This window comes from Pristis pectinata, chromosome 4, assembly GCF_009764475.1.
Source record: "Pristis pectinata isolate sPriPec2 chromosome 4, sPriPec2.1.pri, whole genome shotgun sequence".
Taxonomy (NCBI): domain Eukaryota; kingdom Metazoa; phylum Chordata; class Chondrichthyes; order Rhinopristiformes; family Pristidae; genus Pristis; species Pristis pectinata.
This window is the reverse complement of record NC_067408.1, coordinates 103,333,333-103,356,766: the sequence shown is the minus strand read 5'-3', so window position 1 is coordinate 103,356,766 and position 23,434 is coordinate 103,333,333. Positions and strand designations below refer to the sequence as shown.

The 23,434-nt window shown below is 44.2% G+C and overlaps 1 protein-coding gene across 2 annotated transcripts in view; it reads right to left on the bottom strand.

Moving 5' to 3' along the window:
• runx1 (RUNX family transcription factor 1) overlaps nucleotides 1-23,434 on the bottom strand; it is a 181,316-nt gene that overhangs the window by 5,819 nt on the left and 152,063 nt on the right. Inside the window, exons 6-7 of one of the 2 annotated variants that reach the window (XM_052013880.1) lie at nucleotides 13,854-14,045; nucleotides 2,137-2,298 (exon numbers count right to left, since the gene is read on the bottom strand). In XM_052013880.1, coding sequence (XP_051869840.1) covers nucleotides 2,137-2,298; nucleotides 13,854-14,045 — 354 coding nt within the window. The remainder of the gene's footprint in view (nucleotides 1-2,136; nucleotides 2,299-13,853; nucleotides 14,046-23,434) is intronic. The other variant, XM_052013881.1, reaches the window with a different exon arrangement.

The following is a 23,434-nucleotide window of genomic DNA, read 5'->3' as shown; positions in this document are numbered from 1 at the left end:
ATTCTACAGCAGCTGTTATAACCTGCTCTGGGGTCGCTGTAGCCCACATTAGTGTAACTGAGACTAATGTACACTCAGTTAGTTTGTCATTGTTCATCTTGGTACATTTTCTGGGCCACATGCGTTGACTTGTTCGCATCAGCTACCAGCACTAATGACAAGCTTTGGCGTAGCGTTCAGTCCAAGTGGCATGATGAGCTTGCTTCCTATCGACATGAAACTCTCTCTGTCATTGACTGGGGTTGACCATTCAACTGGCACTGGGGGTCACCTGTGCTCTAAGCACTGAATGCCTTAGGACGCTCGAGACACTTCAGTTTTCTCATGGTGTCCCAGACCTGAAACATTAACTCTGTTCCTCTTTCCACAGATGCTGCCTGACCTGCTGAGAGTTTCCAACATTCTCTGATGTTATTTTAGATTTCCAGCAGCTGCAGTTTTTTTTTCATTTACTGTCTGCCTGAAGCTGCCAGTTAGACAGAACGTCAACGTGTCTCAAATTAAAGTGAACTGCCACAATGATGTTTTGGCAGGAAGCTGGAAATATTACACAGGTGACAAGTCATGACAACGTCTGCCAGACAAGGTGTGGCAGGTTTGTGAGAGAGACCAGACTGTGGAAACAGACACAGGATGAGGAGCCAAAGTATGACGTGCTCAGCAATATCTGGCACACCGGCATGGTCTGTAAGGAGTGTATTATTTTAGAGATAAAGGTAACAATTCTCTTCTGGGGAATGGGTGGGTGGGTAAACCTTGTTGTTTCCAACCTGTCTCGGTTTATATGGGGACAGTACAGTTGCCTCCTCTGAACGTCTTTGGGCATTCCATTTCACTAAGGTTTCCGATTTTGCAATGACTTTGCTGCCTGGGGCTTGATAAACATTTGGGGTTGGCTACACTGTGCAGGGGAAGTTCCCGCACCCTGTTCTACCCCAGCAGTGAGGGACAATGTGAAATAATTCTGCTTTTTTTTAAACTTTTGTACTACCTCGAGGTACTTGTGTAAGGAATGGTCTGTTTGGATGACACACAAACAAAAGCTTTTCACTGTATGTACTTCAGTACATGTGACAATAATAAACAAATTACCAATGTAGATGGCAACCTGCTCCAGCCCTCCAGCACCACCCCCATACTGTCTCGCTGCCACTTACTTGATGTACATACATCCTGATACCCCCATCTCTGCCTCTCTTTCTGCCTCTTTAAGCCTGTACAATGTGCTTCAGCACAACCGTCTGCATTAAAGGGACTACTGTACACAAAAGCAAACTGTTGTTTGTGCCAATTAGGATCTCACCGAAATTCCAGCTCTGGGACCTAATGTGTACAGTGCCCCAGGTTAACTCCATTAACGGTTGAATGTGTAATTCCTTAAGGACCACAGTCCCTTTATTCTCTACCCTGGACGCGCACACACTCAACATCTGATGAGAGATCCACTCCACATCCCCAAACGTGTCACTTTCCTGTAGCCTCTGCTCACACCTCACTGTGTCTCCCTTGAGCATGGGACATTCCCTGTTTAGTCTTGCTTATAATCTGGATTTTCTAAAGCAATAAGGTTCTATACACTGGAGTCTTCCACAGTCTTCTAACTGGATTGGCTTCTTCTGTTAATAAGGTGTCTGATTTTCACTGTGATAACTCGCAGAAGAAGTACATTCTCAAAAATTAGAATTCAAATGTGCATATCGGTCATGTTGCTATTAGCTCGACAAATAAGGACAAAAATGTTTTTTCTTCTCATTAAGATGGAAGTTCGTCTCCTTCAACGACTAATTTATCAGTCTATTTCAGACTTAAAGGCTATTCTGAGCTGACTCAAGTTATTTTATCTTTAAGGTACCATCCTGCCGTCATGAATTAGAGCATAAAAATTAGAATAGGAACCTATCATGTCGATTACTGCTTGTGAGAGTGGTACAAGAACTACAGTACCTCTGTGCTGTCAGAAATAAGTGTAGACTTTAATCTGGCGCGTTCTCCCGTGATAATTCCCCTTAAATATACAACCTGTAATACCCGCAGTCAGCTCCGGGGGGCAGCCTCGGCCAACTCTTTCGCAACTGCTGCTCTATTTTTTATTTCTAAAGGTCACTCCGGGCTAATCTCTTAAGATTTGTGGCTCACCTGAAAGCCTACTGGAAATTTCTGCTGTGATTGTTGGCATGCCACTTGCTCGGCTGGGGGATATGGGAGTTGCAGGGTGAACAGAGGGTGTTGTTATCTGCCCAAGGTAGGGGTAGGACTGATCGTAGGTCCATGGCGGAGAAGGCTGAACGTGCCTGGTATCTGTGAAGGAAGAGAGGATAATAGAAAATGTTGGTTTGTTTTACAACTGAATCTTTGTAAAATAAAAAAACAAGCGAACAAAACTTTGGAATGGCAGCAAGCATCAAAACAAACTCAGAGGTTTGGTGTGACATTACTTCCAGGCAGAAGATAGATCTTCCACTGAGCTATTTTTCCCTGGCTGATGCATTTCATAACAGTTCATTCACAGCAAGAGAGCTGTGGTAAACGATTTCAGCAACCATGCAAACGCCTCTCAACCCTGAAAGCCCCAATAAGCCCTGATTAGATCTATTGACCCCACCAGCAGAATTGCTGTTATGTTAAGGAAAGATGTGATTAAGAGGGTATAGAAGTAAAATTCGCAAGGATGTTGCCGGGACTGGAGGGCTTGAGTTATGAGGAGAGACTGGATAGGTTGGGACTGTTTATTCCCGGAGCGAAGGAGGCTGAGGCAATTTTTAGGGCAAATAGAGGGCAACGGGGGGGGGGGGGTGTGGGGCAATGTTTTCACACATATGGAACGAGCCGCCAGAGGAAGTGGCAGAGGTGGGTACAATTATTTTTAAAGGGCATTTGGGCAGGTACATGCAAAGGAAAACTTCAGAGGGATATGGGCCAAACGCAAGGAAATGGGACTAGCTCAGGTAGGCACCTTGGTCGGCATGGACGAGAAGGGCCGAAAGGCCCGTCTCTGTGAGGGTGCAACTCTCTGAGCCTAAAACCCAGCGACCGAGGGAGCGCTGCAGTGGGAGTGGGAGGCTTGGGGCGGCTGTGAGTCCCTCGCACAATTGTTCGTGTACATTGAATAGAAAACGCACTGCGCGTTTTTTTTAAGAGGCATCTTTAAGAGGCTTTTTTTTACACGTCTCCTGGTAGCAGTTTACACAAGTAACACCGAATGTAAAAGTCATGTTACTGAGCCCCCCCAAGTCAGAGGAATAGAGCCCCAGTCTCTCACCAGCCATGAGGCTAATGCGCGAATCCAGTGCACTAGATCTCAGAGACCTTCCTCACATTACGTGCCCCATATATCAACACACATTTGAACATAACATCAAACAGCTTGTGTTTGGGACGGGATGGAAAGAGACCAACGAGAACTTCATATATACTGTCTAAATGAAGTTCCCTGCTGGATCAGGCAACACTGACAGCCCTTGACAGCCACTGACAGAACTTCATAGACTGTATAGATGAAGTTCTCTGCTGGTTCAAACAAGGGCTGTCAGTGTTGGGGGGGGGGGGGGGAGTTGTGGGGGCAGACGTTAAGCGTTTGTAGACTGGATGTTGTGCGGTGCCGTGCAGTAGGGCTCCTCAACACCACTCTGGAGTGTGTCCGCCCTCCAGCTGTACCACGATGTGCCATTCACCAAACCCTTCGGTCCGTCCGAAGTGCATTCCTAAGATGAAAGATTGGATCGAATGCGCACTCTCTCTGCGCAAACCTGAATGAACCGAGTTAACACAGGACAGAGCATGATGAAAATTATTTCCGGATGAAATTGCGCCCAATACGACATCCACAGTTTCCCCCGACGATTCCAGCATCACACGCTCTCGTTGCACAGTTGACGTTAACAACAGAGGGGGGACTTGGTGATGCCATGCACACCATTTGCACCCTAACGGACATACCCTGCGGTCCGTTGTTGAGCAGTCACGGCGCAGCTAGGAGCTAAATCCCTGTTGCAATTATCGCCATGGAAAGGGCCAACTCTCTGTCATCAGGGGACGTGGCTGGGCGACCTCAGAGCCCGCTGCTCGGACACCCTCCGGGTCCACAACCGACAGCCAGTCATTTCTCCGGCACTTGGGTGCTGCAATACTCATTCAACGCGTGTCTTTCGGCGGTGGCACGGTGTCTGCAGGGGTTTGACTGGAGGCGTCTGTTATGGCAATGGCTGGCGAGGCAGGCCGGGTCAGAGACCACGGCGCAGGCAATGGCAAACTCCCAGGAAGCCTCGTGAGATACCACACCCTCCCTGATGAAGGATGTATTCACAGGCTTGAGTCTCCACATTCTTGTGTCTGGACACTTCTCCATGGAGGTCAAGGTCATGTTGACTCTCAGCTGCCTCCCCAAAGGTTTTTTGTTTCCAAAACAGCCGCTAATATTGTCTGTCACTTCTAACCACAGAGTTCACCGAGGCTCTCTGCTCCTGGAGAAATGATTTCACCTGCTGAGGTGACATTGTTGACTTTTCACACAGTTGCATTGACAGCACACTAGCCCACCAGGGCTCCCATTCAGAACATAGCACTTCCCGTCAACAGGAAAGGTTCCCCACTCCCTCAGTCCGGGGGGCGCACACGACACATTCATCTTCAGAGATTGGGATTGGGATTGGTTTATTATTGTCACTTGCACCAAGGTGCAGTGAAAAACTTGTCTTGCATACCGATCGTACAGGTCAATTCATTCTGCTGGAGGTTTTCTGGAGCACTCCCCAGGGGAATGGATCCTGGGGGACAAGGGCAACCCCCCCAGCTCCCTGACCCCACGCACCAAGTTGCACCCCAGCACAGCTGCTGGGCGCTGGTACAACGGGGTCCAAGTGAGTGCTTGAGTCACAGTGGAAGAGGCCATGGATTTGAAGAGGATAAGAAAGGCTCCAGACCCAAAACATTGATGGTTTCTCCCTCCACAGATGCTACCTGACCTGCCGAGTGCTTCCATCATTTTCTGCTTCGAATCTGGTGCCTGTGTCTGTCCAGGAGGGGACTGGGCAGCAAGTGCCCAGTCAGAGCAGAGACTTGTCCACTGTATAACCTGGCTCTTCTGTAGACAGCTGCTTGTGCCAGAGGAAGAGCACCTTCTAGAACCAGGACCTGAGGTTCCAGAGCTGCAGACTGAAGGGTAGCAGGAGCGAGAGTCACTTTTAGCACAGAAACAGGCCCTTCGGCCCAACTGGTCCATGCTGACCATCATGCCCATCTAAGCTAGTCCCATTTGCCCGCGTTCCGCCCATATTCCCTCTAAACCTTTCCTGTCCATGTACCTGCCCAAGTGTCTTTTAAATGTTGTTCACGTATCTGCATCAACCACTTCCTCTGGCCACTCATTCCATATATGGACCACCCCTCTGGGTGAAAAAGTTACCCCTCGGATTCCTATTAAATCTCTCCCCTCTCACCTATGCCCTCTGGTTCTCGATTCCCCAACCCTGGGGAAAAGACTGTGTGCGTTCACACTATCTATGTCCCCCCATGATTTTATATGCCTCTGTAAGATAGCCTCTCATTCTCCTACGAGAAGCAGGAGGATGAGGAAAGTCACTGGCGGGAGTCCCAGGAGGAAGGGATGGGACACACGGACAGCAAGGTGCTCCCTAAAAGAAAGACTGTTTTCTTAAGGAACCTTAATCATAATCTCCAACTCTCTCCACTCTCTCATCCGTAGCACCAATGCAGCCCACAGTAATGAGGCAAAAGACCCCCATGTGACTCATTATAATCCCCCACATCCTTGCTTGCTGGACCATCTACACTAGTTAGAACCCATCAATGAATCAATCCCTGATCCCCTTGTTGAAATGATTCACTGCAACTAGTTACAGTGGTGTGGAGGACATAACGTTTCTTTGTGCATTGCTCCAGTCACCAGCTGTTTTCTCTCTGCTGGAGACAAATGTGGTCTCTTCCTGCTGGGCCTTTCTAATGGTGGCCCTGCTGGTCTCCAAGTTTCCCAGCACACTGGACCTCCCTCCTGATATGTATCTCATTGACCAGGACTTCCATGTCCCATTGAGTGAATTTAGGAACCAACTCTCTCTCTCCTGTCTCCCCCTCCGCAGTCAGAGTGTGTGTTGCTACATCTCCCTACCAAGGCCAGTGTGTCTTTGAGGGCCCACTGCCCTTCTCAGATTGGTGAGCAGCACATTGTTGGAGTTCAATTAAGCTGGTCCCTTCTGGAACAATGCAGATCGCACTTTAGCACAAGTCACTGGGTGTAAACCGGTTTCAGTGTCTTTTTAGGGATCCAGTTGAACATTGGTGCTCCACACAATGAAGGTTCGGCATAACAAAAAAAGTGAAATCCATCTTCTAGGCTGCTTTGTGAATTGCTGACAGCCAGCACCAAGATGTTCCCCACATTTCACATCTGCAGTAAGAACCAAACCCTAGTATTTTCGAAGTATGTATTCACCGGTCCAAGCATAAGATACCAAACAGTTTAAAAACATCATCTGTTGCCAAAACGGAGATATAACTGTGCCTGGGGCAAAGTGTTTAATCTTTGTAATCCAGTAAAATACCACACCTAGATTCTGGCATTAAATAACTACAGAACAGACCCAAAGAAACATTCTCATGTACCGTGTGAGAATTTCTATGTATCTATCACTGATCCTTTCTGATGTTACTCCTTATCAGAGCTCTGCTCCTGAGTTCTGGCATGCCGGGTTACTCTGTACATTAGCTGCTAGATTGAGTTTCTGTTTGTCAAATGAAGTTCAGAATTTTGAAAGCTGACTAATGTTCTCATGTGTCCCACCAAAGGCCTGATTCGGAAAATTTTAACAGACTGGTGATAAGTAGCAGAGACTCTGTATTTGTACAGTCCATTATCAAAGGGGCTCATTTCTGGAGACCTTTCAGATAATGAGCTACAACTCAGGGGTGCAAGGTGTCCCAAGCTTGGTTGGGTGGGTTCATGTCTTAAACCATTGGTGATGCCACAATGGAAGGATTATCTCTGCCATCGTTCACTGAGGGATCCTGCGGTGACTCAGTAACTCAATCTTAGACACAGGCCCAAGCACAATAATTGCAGGTGTCTTGCTGAGGAGCTGCCTGCTGGCTGTCCTTTCCTTTCAACCCTCTTTTCAACTTTAAGGGAAAGGTATTTTTCTTCCTATTGGATGAAGTTTTAATGCACTGGTTATCTGGGGTGATGGACTAAAGGGATAACAATAGGAATGAAGATGGGGAGAGTGTTTGGTGGACGGTGGCATTTATACCACAGATTTAACACAAGTCAAAATAACCCCTGGGACTCCTATCTCCGCTCCCTTCCCTTGGGATCATTGCTCACAATGTTAGTTGTTGCCTCCTCAATTCCTTGGGTCAACACATTTACATCCAATTTCTTGGCTGGTACAGTTCACCATGTGAAGAGAATGCAGACTCACTGACTTCCTTGGGCCTGCTTAGAGTCATAGAATCATAAAGTCATAGAGTAATACAGCTTGGAAACAGGCCCTTCGGCCCAACTGGTCCATGCCAACCAAGATGTCCATCTAAGCTAGTCCCATTTGCCCATGTTTGGCTGATACCCCCTTTAAACTTTTCCTTTCCTCGTACCTGCCCAAGTGCTTCTGGATGAAGCAGCCATCAGCTGTTAGGAGATGAGGTACTCCAAGGCTTTCAGAGCTGGAGTATTTTTCATCATGTGGGGAGGGAATTCCTGGATCTTGCTTTCTGAAATTGGCTTGGGTATTTATTAGCTTTTTTAGCTCACTCAGATCACACAATTTTCGGTGAGGCGGAGAGAGTGGAACAAGCTGGACCGTCCCATTTGCCTTAACATGGTGCATTTATGGGACCTCTGCACCGCAGATGGAGGGTGGCACCAGGAAGTCCTCATCTCCGAGGCCCCGACACAAACCGAGTGGCCCGCATTGGTGCCTTACTTTCTCACCTTTACAACTAGAACTGAGCCCTGCCAGGAAGCCCCCAGGCAGGCAAATAACCCTGGGCATGTAGACTGGTAGCGCTGTTACTACCATCCAGTATCAGGGTGTGTGTGAAACGAAGGAATCTGTCTCCTCACAAGAGAAATATTACCAATTCAAAGACTGTGTGGGTTGCCTTCTGGCGCCTGTGATTCTCCAGGATGCAATTTCCAGGAAATATTAGAAATATTTTTATCTTAATTTGTGGTTAAAATTCTTTTAAAACTAATTTAACAACACCCACTATTTTAGTGAGAGACTGCGGTATACCCAAAGGGTTATTTAGTAACTGCAAAGAAATCCCTAACCCATTGCTTGAGGCACAGGAACAATCATACCTGACTCCCTGACCAGCATGGATGACAAGTCAGACGCATCTCGAGGGGAAACCCCACCAGAGACATCCTGTGGTTGGCAGCAAACAACCTGAATGTAATGTGGTCAGGTCACATGGCAATCTTGTGTTTATGACACTTCCCAGAAATTCCCGGGACCACCACACATACAGTGAATGACTCTGAAATGCAGTGACACTTGGTGACCATTTGTGCATGTCTACAAGCTGCAGTAATGAGCGGCTAAAGAACTGACTTCTGGGGTTAAGGAAGCTTGTACAGAATCATGAGCATTCGGACCAATGAACACAATGGCTAGCTACTTCTGGTGCCCAGAGAACAACTAAATGGTTTTCTAGGTTAGAACAGGCTTTCTTCACATCTCAGATTCCATGTTGAATATGAAGCAGTGTTATGAGGTTTACCTCAAAATATACTGCCAGCTACCTTAAAATTTTTCTTTTGAATCCCCTTTTTCTTTAGCTTCCAAATATGACCCCCATGACACAGGCAGCTAACAAGCTGCTCATTGTCTCAGACAGGTGTTAGGTTTGAGTTGATTCAGAGCCAAGACATGGATCTCAGCCAAATCTCTGAGCAAAAACATGTACCAGCCATCCGGTGCTGTTGCTGCAGCAAGCTGGGGAGTCGGCAGTTCAATGCTCATCTCTCTCTCTCTCTCACACACACACACACACACACACATCTCTCTCTCTCTCACACACACACACATCTCTCTCTCTCTCACACACACACACATCTCTCTCTCACACACACACACACATCTCTCTCTCTCACACACACACACCTCTCTCACACACGCAATCTCTCTCTCTCACACACACACCTCTCTCACACACACATCTCTCTCTCTCACACACACACACATCTCTCTCTCTCTCACACACACACCTCTCTCACACACACATCTCTCTCTCACACACACATCTCTCTCTCACACACACACACATCTCTCTCTCTCTCTCACACACACACACACACACCTCTCTCTCTCTCACACACACACACACCTCTCTCACACACACATCTCTCTCTCTCACACACACACATCTCTCTCTCTCACACACACACATCTCTCTCTCTCACACACACACACACATCTCTCTCTCTCACACACACACACACACACACACACACACACATCTCTCTCTCTCTCACACACACACACACATCTCTCTCTCACACACGCACCTCTCTCACACACGCAATCTCTCTCTTTCACACACACACACACATCTCTCTCTCTCTCACACACACACACATCTCTCTCTCTCACACACACACCTCTCTCACACACGCAATCTCTCTCTTTCACACACACACACACACACACATCTCTCTCTCTCACACACACACCTCTCTCACACATGCAATCTCTCTCTTTCACACACACACACACACACACACACACACACACACACACACACACACACAGAAACAGTACCAGTCAACAGCCAACTCTTGGGTTAATCTCTGCAGACTATCTGTAAAAATCAGACCATGCTTGTTTGGCTTCACCTCACCTTGCAAGTCATAGAAATGCCCCCCGAAGCCCAATAGTAAATTGCATTGATAAAAATCTCAGCATAAGGTTTACCAAAACCTCTGATTTGAAATAGTAAGGGGTAGAAATTTGTCACCACACTCAATGTGCATTGGACCACTTCTCTGAAATTTGGTTCCACTGCTGTCAGCAGCTGAATTTCTGAAGCAGAGAGCCAAATGCATACAATACGTCATGTGTTTAGTGCAGACAACAGCAAACAATTCTTTATTTGGATTAAGTTATGTTTTTGCACTGAAAATCAAAAACAGGAACATCAAACTCAATGAAGGAGCTGGCCCTATGACTTTTCAAGCCTGAGGCTCCATTCAGCAAGGTCGTGCCTGGTTTTGTATCTTGTCCATTTTCCCAGTCAATTCCCATTTCCTCTGCTACCCTTAATGTATTGATATTACCCTTGAATATACTCAAGATCAAACAATGGAGTGGGTAGGTGAGTGTGGGTTTGTGCTGCACTGTAGCCTCAATGCTTCTGTGCTGACAGGGGTTAAAAAAAATGCACTCTCCCAGTCCAGGCTGCACTCCAAACTTCTTCTGGGGAACATATGTGTGGACAGGATTAGACTCGGCTATGATGTCCTCTGTGATAAAACAGCCCGCCAACCTTCACTGATGTTTGAGAAATGACATTTGGAAGTGGTCTCTGAGGACAGTCAGAACCAGAAAACCACACCCTGGCAAAGGTCATCTCCGTTGGGAGATAAGGGGAGAAAAGAATTGGGAAGAAAACTATTTCTGAAGACAGCATGCGTTCAGATACACCCTCCTATCCTTATCTCTCGAAGAAACAATGTGCAGCATTGCAGTAAGCATTAAGATACAGTGCAATTATACACACTGCTATAAAAACTCATCAAAAGACAAACACTGTTAAACATGGATTTCCTGTAATTCTGAAGCTGTAGTGTGATTATTCTTAATCAGCAAATATACAACTTGTGGAAGTAGTTTGCATTAGTGTAGCTTGCTATTGAAGGTCCATTCATAAAAAGACAATACTGGTTTGATAACAAATCTGCTTCCATTTGTCTTTTTACATGTGATTTAAATTATCAAATTTGAAGTCAGTCCAGGGAAAAAGCTTTGCTTCAAAAACTGCTTTTCCGGTTTAAACAGAAAAGTATCCCTGCAGATAAAATCTGAATGATTTTATGAAGACATTTTTAAAATATTTTTAAAAACTCAAAACACATTGATTTTGGATAAGTCAAAGAAAAGAACGGTGTGAATATTATTTTTATTGAAATTAAAATAAGTATGTTATTTCCAAGTTTTCCCTCCTCTCCTAAAGGTGCAAAGTCTGGCTAGTTTATGATTTGATCTGGCCTTTGAGTCCCTGCCCAAATGATCATCCCTTATGGAACACGTTGACAAGATAAATATGGATGAAAAGTCAATTTTGAACATCTTAGCTTAATTAGCAACCACTCTCACTCCCAGTTCCCCATCTGTGGACGTGAATGGCCCACTAAGGTTATTTAACTAATCCTGTTCCCTCAGAGTCAATTGGATCAAAGTTAGATTAATGCCATGCTAAAGATGCACTTCCAATATGAAATATTGCAGACTAGGAATGTAAGACTGGGCCATCCAAAAACACGAGAGGAGAAGCAACAAGATGCTTGGAACATGAGTTACATGTGAGAACAAGAAGATGACTCAAAATAAAGAAGGTAGTGGATTGTGTAGAATGGAAAACACTGCAATAAGTACGTTGGATCTGAACACATTTCTTTCTAATCTCTTGCCACTACATATAACAGCTTTAATCTGTACTTAATGAAGATTCTACCATTCACAATATTCACATATGTATCAATGAATATAAACAACTAGACAGACACATGGCAACTTGTCAATGACTGGCTTTTGTAAATTTGAAATCGTCCCGACAATACCAATTATGGAATATCAACTCATTTTGGAAGTCACAACATCATTGTACAATAAAGGAAGATACACAAACAAGTGCCTGTCAAACCCAGTGATGGAGAATATATATTGCGTTGCCTTAACTTGTGGCAGCAAAACCAACACTTTGATTTTAATGCCACATACCTCGTGGAATCAGGTCTGGGGCAATTAAAATACAGAAGTGTCTTAACTGGGCTCTCTGGCACTCAATAATCTCACCTGGCTTCCCTGCACAATAAAATCAGGGCTTCAATGACATCAAATGGGTGGAAACATGTGACTTCACTCTCTGCAGAATTGGGACGGGGATCAGTTTCACAACAGGACGGAATGTCCTCAAGTTTCCCAGTCACTGCGGTATTCAACAAACCCCTCTTCAACTTTTCTTTATGAATAATGTTAAAACTGTAATCATAAGGCAGGATGGGAACCTGGTTAAGTAAGTTGAGGTTAATGAATTGTGTAGTTAGTATGTATACTATTCGGGTGGTGTTGTTTCAGTTACTGTGATAAAGATCTTTAATTTTGTAGCCACATTAGGAGATAGTGCAGAAGTGAGATAATGTGTAAATACCCCTTCATCAAAGTAGTCATTCCGTGCAGTAACTGTTAGTGCAAGCAATTGCCTGTTTGGTATTTAGAAAGATTACAAAGAAAGATGAGTCAGACCAAAATTACATGGTCATTAAGCTGGCAGAGACAAGGGGGTATGAGCAATTGTTCATGAGACTGGAGTTGTACAGGAAGAAGGGGACGGGGGCAGATATGAATGCAGCATTGGAAAAGTAGAAACTATTCAACAGAGACAGGGGAAAGCAAAGAAATGATGAACTGTCACATGAACTCCACATGAGATTTGCACCGAGTGGAATCAAGGCATCTGAGATGACAGCTTATGGTCAAGGGAACACAATAAGAAAATAACTGTTCTAGAGGAGTTTGGAAGCACAGATACAGGTGCAGAGCTTCACTGATAACTAGCGCAATTGTTAAGCATTTTCTTTCTATACTCCAGAAGAACTTAATGAACCTCAGCTTAATGTGAAATCTGAGCCTGTACCCGTAAAATCTAAATTGACAAGAACCCACATGTTCACTTGAATGGGTATGTTGATAAATTGAAGAAATATTAAACAGCCTGAGCAATGTGACACAGGGCTTCATTGGAAGGTGCCCACTTTAGTCCAGCAAAATGAGGTATCAAATTAAATCACATAATTGTGATGAAAAGAAAGTGTTTGTGTGGATCTGGAACAAAGGTGACCTTTCATCTGCCCGCTTGTGTGATGTGGTGACAACTGGGGCCAGAACCAGGTAACAACTTGTTTAGGTGACTTACTGAATGAACAGGTGCTTTCACTTCAACGGATTAGAAGAAACAAAAGGTTGGCATTTAGTGCAGGGATCATTTGCCTGAGCATGTATCAATCAAAGACTATATTTTGCATGTGAGCTTTGTCCTGTTGTTACTCCACAGTGCTTTATTAGAATAATAAAATCAATGGTTTGGTTAGACATTAACGATAAATGGTTTTGAGTTGAAAAATAAATGCTGGTTTTGAATATAGATTTCAAAACTATCAACGTTCAGACCACTGTGTTTTCCCCTCTTCTACACAGGTGCTTAATCTTATACTAAAGGCTGAATTATACACATCTATGTTAGACTGGATGTTGGACAATGAATCTGATGGTTAAGCTGTCATATGTGTGTACAAGTTGTGGAACAGAGTCTGCCCACTACAAGGACAGGTATTATCATGTATCCACTGTCTGATCATGCCTTGATATTACTGAAGGATTAAATAAACTGAAGGATATTGTTATTTGAAAACAACAACAAATTCATCTCTGATTAGTAATGGCACAGTCTAAGCCACCTTTCATGAAATATGGTAAGCTAGATACATCAAAAAAGCTGCAGATACCATAACAGATTGCAAAGCTACTTTAAAAAAAATTGTTCAACATAGTACTCAAAAGAAAATTAGCAGAGATGCTAGACTTGCCGTGCCTCCTTCTGCATAGCTCTTGTGTACCTACCTTGAATTTGGGTCTGTGCCTGAGGGTTAAAGGCGGCTGTGGGGTTCAGTGAGGGCCGTGGGTTGGGAGCGGTAGTGGGGTGATGAGGGCTGAGCCTCATGGCCGACCGACGTAGCTGCTCTAATTCACTGAGCCGTTCTGAGAAGGCCAGGCCGGCACTCTTACTCTGCTCTTCCAACTTCTGTCTATGTCCTGCAGGACACAGGAAAACATTCGGTCTTACTTCAAAGGAAAAGGAAAGAACGTCTCGATCATTTGTGCTGCAGGGTTAGAACTTCAAGTCAAGATTTTGCTGAAAAATTAGTTCTCTTTTTTCCCTTTAAACCCTTTGATTCTCTCACTTCTCACCAGAAAGGATGAGTTGACACCTGTGGATTTGTCTGAAAGAATTTGCACTAAGTACCTGCCTGATGCTTTCAAACTTAAAAGGAAGAGTTACTCCTAATTTTTTATATCAGGACATGATAAAAGCTAAATCATAACCCACGTCGCTGCAATCTTGATTGACCCCACCCCCACCACGCCCCTTTCCCACTGCTGCCTGAAACCAAGGAGACAGGCTGGTGTCACAAGATGAGAAGGGGAATGCACTGATTGATAGCCCAGACAGTTTACACAGGTGTCAGAGTTCAGGTGTTCTTCTAGACAATCACCAAATCAGAAACAAGTGAAAAAAAAACCTCTCATCAGTATTTAGTCTGGCTTGATACAAATCAACTTCAGATCTAAACATCTGGTTCCCAGTCAAGGGAGAAGTTTGTCAGATATTCTTATCTTTCCATTGCAATTTTATACAGGCCAGACTTCCATTCACTGCCAAATTTGGATGTATTCTCGGAGACACAAGAGACTGCAAATGCTGGGATCTGGAGGAAGAACAAACTGCTGGAGGAAATGAATGGGTCAATCGGCATCCATGGAGGCAAAGGGATGGTCGGAGTTTCGGGTCGGGACCCTGAAGCAGGACTGAGAGTGGAGAGTGAAGATCTCCCCTCCCCACTCAGTTCCTCTGACAGGTTGTTGTTTTGGAGTGTTTTCTCAGTGGGGAATGGTTTCTGCTTGACTCTTATTCCAGGATTGCAGCCACTTAAATTTATCAGCTGAACTGAGCAGCAAAGTCTTTTAAGGTCTCCTGGGTTGAGGGAAAAGCTGTAGTGAGAGGTTTGTACATTGTCTAGAGAAGAGTTGCTGCAGCAGGGGATGCTTGCTGCAATTCAGAAACAAAATGATGAATTATGCAGGCAAAAATGGACAATACATCCAAGGACCTATTTCTGTCACTTGCATTGCATTCCAATAGACCTGTCCATGTAGCAGAGTCTGGTATGGATCCAATCCATATCCAGTATGCCAAACCCCTCCTCCTTGTGAGACCCAGACCTCCCAACATCACACACTTTACCCTTTCCTATTCTTATTTCTCCATCTTTGGCCAACCAGTTTGGTGCAAGGTTCAGAGATGGTACCTCACTTTCACTCGAGGTACTTTTCAAATATCTCATCCAGTGTGAAGTTTAAAAGTACATCAAACTGTTGGCCTTCACTGCCTGGTGGCCTCTTGTAGGACTTCTAACAAAAATATGATAGGAAGGTAGTTGAATTTGTGATGTGTAACACTAGTAGCGCATTGGTTGAAGTCTGATGGAGAAATTGCCCTTAGGTTGCTGGTGCTAAATGCCTGTGAGAGCTTCAGTAACCATTTGTCCCCACACCTGCACATTCAGTTACACTGATGCCATCAGAGGCCACTACATGGAGATGAGTGTCTCTGAAGGCTGGTACTCTCTCTCTAACAGGTAAAGGCAGATTTCTCCTCCTCTCTGGCTCCACGTGCCAATTTATGATGAGGAACCCAGTGAACCTCAAGAGAAAAATCTGTCTCAACACACTGAGTGCGTACTTCCTGTCGATCACATTCCAATTTTGGGGTTATCCTTCAAATAACTGACAAAGATACAAAAGCAGATATACTTTTCAGAAACCACAGCCACAAACATTTGCAGCCTCTTAAATGACTTTTCCCAAAACAAGGTCAGGATCCTTATTGCCATCCTGAATTGCAACTATTCCTTCAGTCAACTCACCCAATGTCCACCCGATGTAAATTAGACTTGCTAGCCTACATCAGTGATTTGGATGAGGGGAGCAAATGAAATATACCCAAGTTTACTGAAGATACAAAGCCCGATGGGCTGTGAAAGAGGTGAAGGGTGACTTCAAGGGTAAATAGATAGGGTAAGTGAATGGGCGCAGATATGGCTGATGTGGAAACGTGAGGTAACCCACTTTGGTAGAAAAATATAAATGCAGAGTACTTTTTACATGGTGAGCATTTGAAAGGTGTTAGAGTTCAAAGCGACCGGAGTGTTGTTGTAAAGAAATTACTGGAAGTTAACTTGCATGTAGACATCCCTGTGAGACTGCATCTGAAATACTGTATACAGGTTCAATCTCCCTATCTAAAGCCTGTATAATGATAGAGGGTGTGCACCATAGGTTAACTAGATTGACTCCTGATATGATGGGTTTGTTATACACAGAAGGATTACGCAAACTGGGCTTAAACTCTCCAGAATTTAGAAGAGTGAGAGGTGATCTAATTGAAATGTGCACAATTCTTATGGGACTTGACAGGATAAATGTGTAGAGTACATTTCCCCAGGCTGGATTCTCTACAACCTGGGGTCACAGTCTCAATTTCAGGGTTCAACCATTCAGGGCAGAGATGAGAAGAATTTTCTTCATCCAGAGGGTAGTAAGCCTTCTGAATTCTTTACCCAATAAGGCTGCAGAGGCTCAGTTGCTGAGAATATTCAAGACAGACCAATAGCTTAAGGGAATCAAGGGATTTGAGGATAGCGTAGGAAAGTGGCACTGAGGTAAATGAGCAGGCATGAGACGCCAACTGGCCTACTCCTGCTTCTATTTCTTATTTTCTTATGTTCTCTTAAAGGAATACCTTAGCAACAGAATAACATTGCATAGTAGAATGCTCCTCTGTTTTGAGAGAAGAGTGATGAACATAGAACACTACAGCACAGTACAGGCCCTTTGGCCCACAGTGTTGTGCCGACATTTTATCCTGCTCTAAGATATATCTAACCCTTCCCTCCCACATAGTGCCCCATCTCTCTATCATTCACGTGTCTATCTAAGAGTCTCTTAAATGTCCTTAATGTATCTGCCCCCACAACCTCTGCAGGCAGTGCATTCCATGTATCCACCACTCTCTGTGTAAAAAACTTACCCCTGACATCCCCCTTATACCTTCCTCCAATCACCTTAAAATTATATCCCTTCATGTTAGTAGAACAAATGCTTGTGGTTGTCTGGTTGCACACAGCAGAGCATGCTGCAAATCATCTCTAAGTATAATAATTTGCAACTCAAAAAGGCAAAGAATGTCTGTGGGCAACTGCATGAACAATGAATGGACAGTACTCTTCCTTTGATGTTCTTGTTAAAATTCAAGACATCAATCTTCACAGTCAAACTGTACCCCAGAGTCATAAAATGTGATACTCCTCATTAAGCCAGGTAGTTGTGCACCAATCCTGCCCATGAAGAAATCTTCCTGCTTCATCAACAACAGATGGCGATAGCCATGGAGAATACCCTGTCTCAGGCTTATCCTCCCCTCCCAGAAGAAAGAGAAAATAAAGATCAGTGATGATAGAAACTCCACCCAAAAAGTGGAAATTCCCTAAAGGATTTTCTGCATCACTTAATCACAGGGACGCTATTTTTTACAAAGCCAGTTGGGATCATTACTTTGTGCAAGATCTGTCTTTTAGTGAGGGGTTCGTGAGTCAACAAAATCTGTGGCTCACTCTGGCGTCCAACAACGATGAACAGACTTGCCCTTCTTGCAGCTGGAATGTAAACTCTGAGGAATTAGTTGGTCCGGAAGTGAATCAGCACTACCCACTACAGTAAAATGCACATCATATGAGCAACCAGCAGAAAGTAAGCTCTTTATTGGATTCACTGATGGCCAAGTATTTAACAGAACTGCCATTTTTGCATTGGTAGGACTGAGATTTTAAACTCACTCAATATTAAAGTTGGCAGCTCAATTGCATCCAGTAAGAACCATGAGCATATTGAACATCAGTGATGTGAAACCTTTATGGGGAACATTATCTCATATCAATCTGATTTTTATTTAGGGGAATACATAATTACCTATGTTTGCTCTATCAGCCACAAGGTTTATAAGATACATTTTCCTTAACAGTTTCCTCAGTCAATCTGAATAAAATTCTGTGCAAGTTGCCTCTCATTCTGTCACACTTGAATAGGTGTTTCAGGAAAGTTTCCCAATATAACACAGATTATTGAACAAACAAGTATCAAGTTTCCTCTTTGGAAAGTCTCAATTCATTTAAATACTATCCCACAATGCTGTGAGGCTCTTAGTCTTCTCTCTAACTTTGTTATTATTGTAAATGATCCATGCCCCAAGTCTGAAACAAGCTGGTGTAAGCTTCCTAACTCTGTATTGCACCATCAGTAATAACTTTTAACCAATAGCTTGCACTTTAAGCAAGCTGCTGATGTTAAATCTTCCATAATCATTATGGTATTAATAATTATTTCGAAGCAGTTACAGGGATTAACGTGTGTTAAATATTGTTCTGTCGTTGGAGCCAACTGAAACTCTCATTTTGACAAGAAGCGCTGTGTTGATGAGGTATCCAATGTCCAGAGACTGAAGGATGGCTAGTGAATGATGGCGTAGCTAAGAGTGGGTGTGGACAGCAGAAGAGGAACAGATAAACAGAAAAGAAACAATTATGATGGAGAGAGGGAATAATGGTAAGGAATGGATGGATAACCAGGAAATGTGATGACTAGAGTGGGAATGGGGAAAAGGATCAGAAAGAAGGCACAGTAGAATATGAGAAAGGGAAAACGTGATTACACAACGTTTAGTTCCATTCACATCTTCTCAAAGAATGAAGAATTACACAGCTACAAGCAGCAAGAGCCAAACAGCATTCAGACTGGCTGATAAGTGGCAAGTAATATTTGTTCCACACAAGTGCCAAGCAAAGGTCATCTCCCACAAGACAGGGACATTCAGTGACATCATCATCACAGAGCCCCTCTTCTTGACCGTCCTGAGAGTCACCACTGACCAGAAATTTAACTGAACCAACCATATAAATACTGTGGCCATAAGAGCAGGTGAAAGGTTGGGTGACCTGTGGCGAGTGACTCACCTCTTGAGATCCCATCTACAAAGTACATCAGGAATGTGATAGAATACTCTCCACTTGCCTGTGTGAGTGCATTTTCACCTACAGTCAACAATTTTGACACCATCCAGAAAGAAGTAGTTTGCTTAGTTGCAACAAACCATTTGCCACTCTACACATTTACTATTTCCCACCAGTGCACACGGGATTCAATGTGTGCTACTTACAATTATTCACCAAGGCTTCTTCCAAAGCAGCCCCAAAACCCTCAAGTTATGTCACCAAGGAGGACATAGGCACTCAGGAACATAACCGCTTGTAGGTTGCCCTGCCAAGTTGCACAACATCCTTACTTGGGAATCAATCATCATTGCTGGGTCTATATCCTGGATCTCCCTAACCAACAATACTATGGGAGTACCTTCACCAGAAGGATTGCAGCAGTTCAAGAAGGTGGCTCATCACTCCTTCTCAAGGGCTATTAGAAGTGGGGAACAACAGCTGGCCTCACCTCCTGTAAATGGATAAATAAGAGAAAAGAAAACGACCTGGCAAGAATAAAAAGCAAAAAGAGTTAAAAATAAAAAAGAAATAAGGAGCTGAAGAACATATGAAGAGAATGAACAGCGAAATGAAAACAAATGAAAACGATTGAAGGAAGTCTCACAGTTGGTTGGTGTCAGTCCAACTTCCTTTTTCTGTTACTCATTTTCATAACCTTTGTGGGAAACACATTTGTGGGGAATGCTGTTGAAATTCATCATCAAAGAATACAAAATGAGTTTAAAATTGGTGAAGGCTAGAAGGGCTTGTGTGGACAGGCAAACCAGGTTTAGTTTCCAAGCCTGGCCTTGAGCTCGAATTCAGATCAGATTACCTCGTGTAGTTCTCTCTGCTCATGTTAGAGTGAGGGGCAGTACACAGTATGTGAGCTCTTGAATAAATTTAGAGCCAAGACTGGAAAACTGAAGAGGCAGACAATACCTACTTCAGCAATCTCCTCAACTGACACTCTAGCTTTAATGTGACGGTCCTCGACTCCATTCCACAGCACAGTATCTGCCGCAATATGAAAACAGCTGCAACCTGGCAATAGCTTGAAGAAGACATCGGGCAGATGAAAAACAATAAGGCCTTTGGAGCAGGTGAAACCTCTGCTGAGGTACTGAAGCATGGTGAAGTACTTCCAATCCAAATTTATGGCCTCACTGAAGAAGAGAAGGCCAGGAGATGTCAGACATATTGCAGTCATGACCACCGTCAAGAAAGGTGTCTCTTTGCTATTTGCCAGAAGTACAGTAATTACTAGAATCTTCTCAACTGTCTCCTCCCAGTGGGCAGAGAGGCCCTCCCCAGAGCTGCAGTGTAGATGCTTTACATGTAGGAGAACAATGGATGTGACTTTCATTGTGTAATGCTCAAGTAAAGTATGCAGGGCAGCACCAACCATAGTATTTGGCCTCACAGTATCCTTCATTAGCTGAGAAGGATAATGGAGAATCCATCACAAATACAACTTTCCTCAGAAATTCAATATCATGATGAATGATGACATCCAGCCATGATTTTAACCAGTGGGCCCACCACAGACTCAATCACAGTGCAAACTAGGATCAAGCAAGACTGTGTCATCTTACTAATCTCTTCTCAATCATCCTTATCACAATACTGCACATCACCTCCAATCACCTTTCCACTGGACTGGAGATACTCTATAGGATGAGCAAGAAGCTGTTAGGGGCTATTCCAACCTCAGTCATCGTATTACAGTGTATTGATGTTGCTTGTATACATGCACACTTGGAGACTGAGCTCCAATACGTCACTGACCCCTTCATTTGAGTGTACTAGGACTGGCTTTACAATACACATTCAGAGTGCAAAGGTCCCCTTCCAACCTGCCCATGCCAAACAACACAGCGCTGCTGACAATTAAGATCTCTGCTGTGACCCTAGGAGAGTTTTCAAGTTTCCAGAGCCACCACTTAGCAAGCACAAAAATTGATGACAAAATTCACCACTGCCTCCAACACACCAGCAAACCCTCTGGCTGACTGAAAAAATAAGTGTTCAAAGTCCAAGACCTCTTACCCATGGCTGCAGGGAGCACTGATCCTCATTTTCCTCTACCCTTCACAATTACCATCAACATTAAAGCACTGGAGAAGTGTCACCAATGCTGTCTACACGAAGTTATCCAAATCCATTGGCAGAAGAGCTGACCCAATGTCAGCTTCCTCTTCTCAGCATCGAGACTCTGATTGTGCTTAAACCAGCTTAACCAGACTGTATCATACACATGGCTAACCACATATACAAGTGCATTATTTTGAGCTCTGTCCTTGCAAGAAGTTGCCAGGAGGACAAAGAAAATGCTTCAAGAATATTTACAATAGTTTCACTGAAAGAGTGTAAGACCCTCACTGACACATGAGAATCTTTGTCCCATGGCCACTCAAAATGGGAAGGCCCAGAGCACTTTGAGTCTTTTTGACAGGAAAGTACAGAGGCCATGTACTGACAGCAGGAGTGCACAACCTCCCACCCACTCACCCACATTATCAAACACAGTCTGCAGAAAAGGTTTACGAGGATATTGCCAGGACTCAAGGGACCGAGTTATAGGGAGAGGTTGGATAGGCTAGGATTTTATTCATTGGAGTATAGGAGAATGAGGGATGACCTTAAAGGAGGTGTAGAAAATGATGAGAGGCCTAGATAGGGTGAATGCACACAGTCTTTTTCCCAGGGTTGGGGAATCAAGAACAAGCAGACATAGGTTTAAGCTCAGAGGGGGGGAGATTGAATAGGAACCTGAGGGACAAGTTTTACACCCATAGGGTGGTCTGTATATGAAATGAGCTGCTAGAGGAAATGGTTGAGGCAGGTATATCAATAACATTTAAAAGACACTTGGACAGGTACGTGGATAGGAAAGGTTTAGAGGGATATGGGCCAACTGTGGGCAAATGGGACTGGCTTAGACTGGCACCTTGGTTGGCATGGACTGGTTGTCCCAAAGGGCCTGTTTCTGTGCCCGACTCTATCCCACATAAGACTGTTCAGCTACCTCAAACCCACAGAAGTGAAGTGGAAGCAAATCATCCCCAAGGCAGTGCCTAGGAAGAAGGAGGGAACCCAGGCAACAACAAACTATTGGAATGTTTATTCACAACTACACACTGCATTGATACAATTGCAGTTCATTTTCAAAATTAACACCCGGGATATAAAGCAATAGCTAAGAACATTCCATTTTTGGAAAGAATGCCAGGGTGGTACCCCGAATATATTCTTTCCTATGTGTCACAGTAATTACTTTGTTCTGTACCAAGCACTGAACATGAGCACAGAAGTATGCAAGTATCAACACTTATGCAGACATGTCACTTACCAGTTATCCGTGATGTATGCATTGAGTGACTTGCATATAATACAACAGGAAACAACTGCATTGACATCTTCCCATCTAAGACAAACTGGAGCTTAGCAGTACATATTTGCAATAATTATGACTAGATTTGGTATTTCCTAAAACAGTAAAAAATGTTTGATTTGGGGAAGAGACTTTGGTCTCACAAATCAAACCGACTTGGTGGCCTCCTCCACATTGGTGAGACCAAATGCAGACTAGGTGACCATTTCGCAGAACACCTGCGCTCTGTCCATAACCACGACCTGCATCTCCCCATTGCCAGTCACTTCAACTCCCCCTCCCACACTATCACTGATATGACAGTCCTCGGCCTCCTCCACTCCCAGGAGAATTCCAAGCGCAAACTGGAGGCACAGTACCTTATTTTCTGTCTTGAACCTTGCAGCCTAATAGCATGAACATTGAATTCTCTCACTTGAGATAATCCCCACCCTCCTTCCCCCCAAGCCACCCATCTCCCCACTATACTTCTTCTTTTCCCTTTCCTAGCCTTTTTTTCCTCTCTTTTCTTACCTTTGACCCATGCCCGGTGGATCTGCTCTCCCCTCCTCCCCCGCACCTGCCTACCACTATCTCTTACCTGCATCTACCTATCACCAGCTTGTGCCCACCCCACCTCCCCTCTTTTATCCATCTATCACTGCTCTGCTTTTCCCTCCTATATATTGGGCTTCTGCTGAAGAAGGGTCCTGAACCGAAACGTTGACCATCTGCTTTTCTCCACGGATGCTGCCTGGCCTGCTGAGTTCCTCCAGCATCATCGTGTTTTTCATCTAGATTCCAGCATCTGCAGTCCTTTGTTTCTCCAAAATGTTTGATTTCCTCAGTTATTAAAATATTTACAATTTGCTCTTTGAGCTCCTGGGGATCAGCTGGTGAAATAAACCTTTGTTCTTAATGAAAATGAATACATTGATAGATTAACCCCTTCACACTAGGAGGGA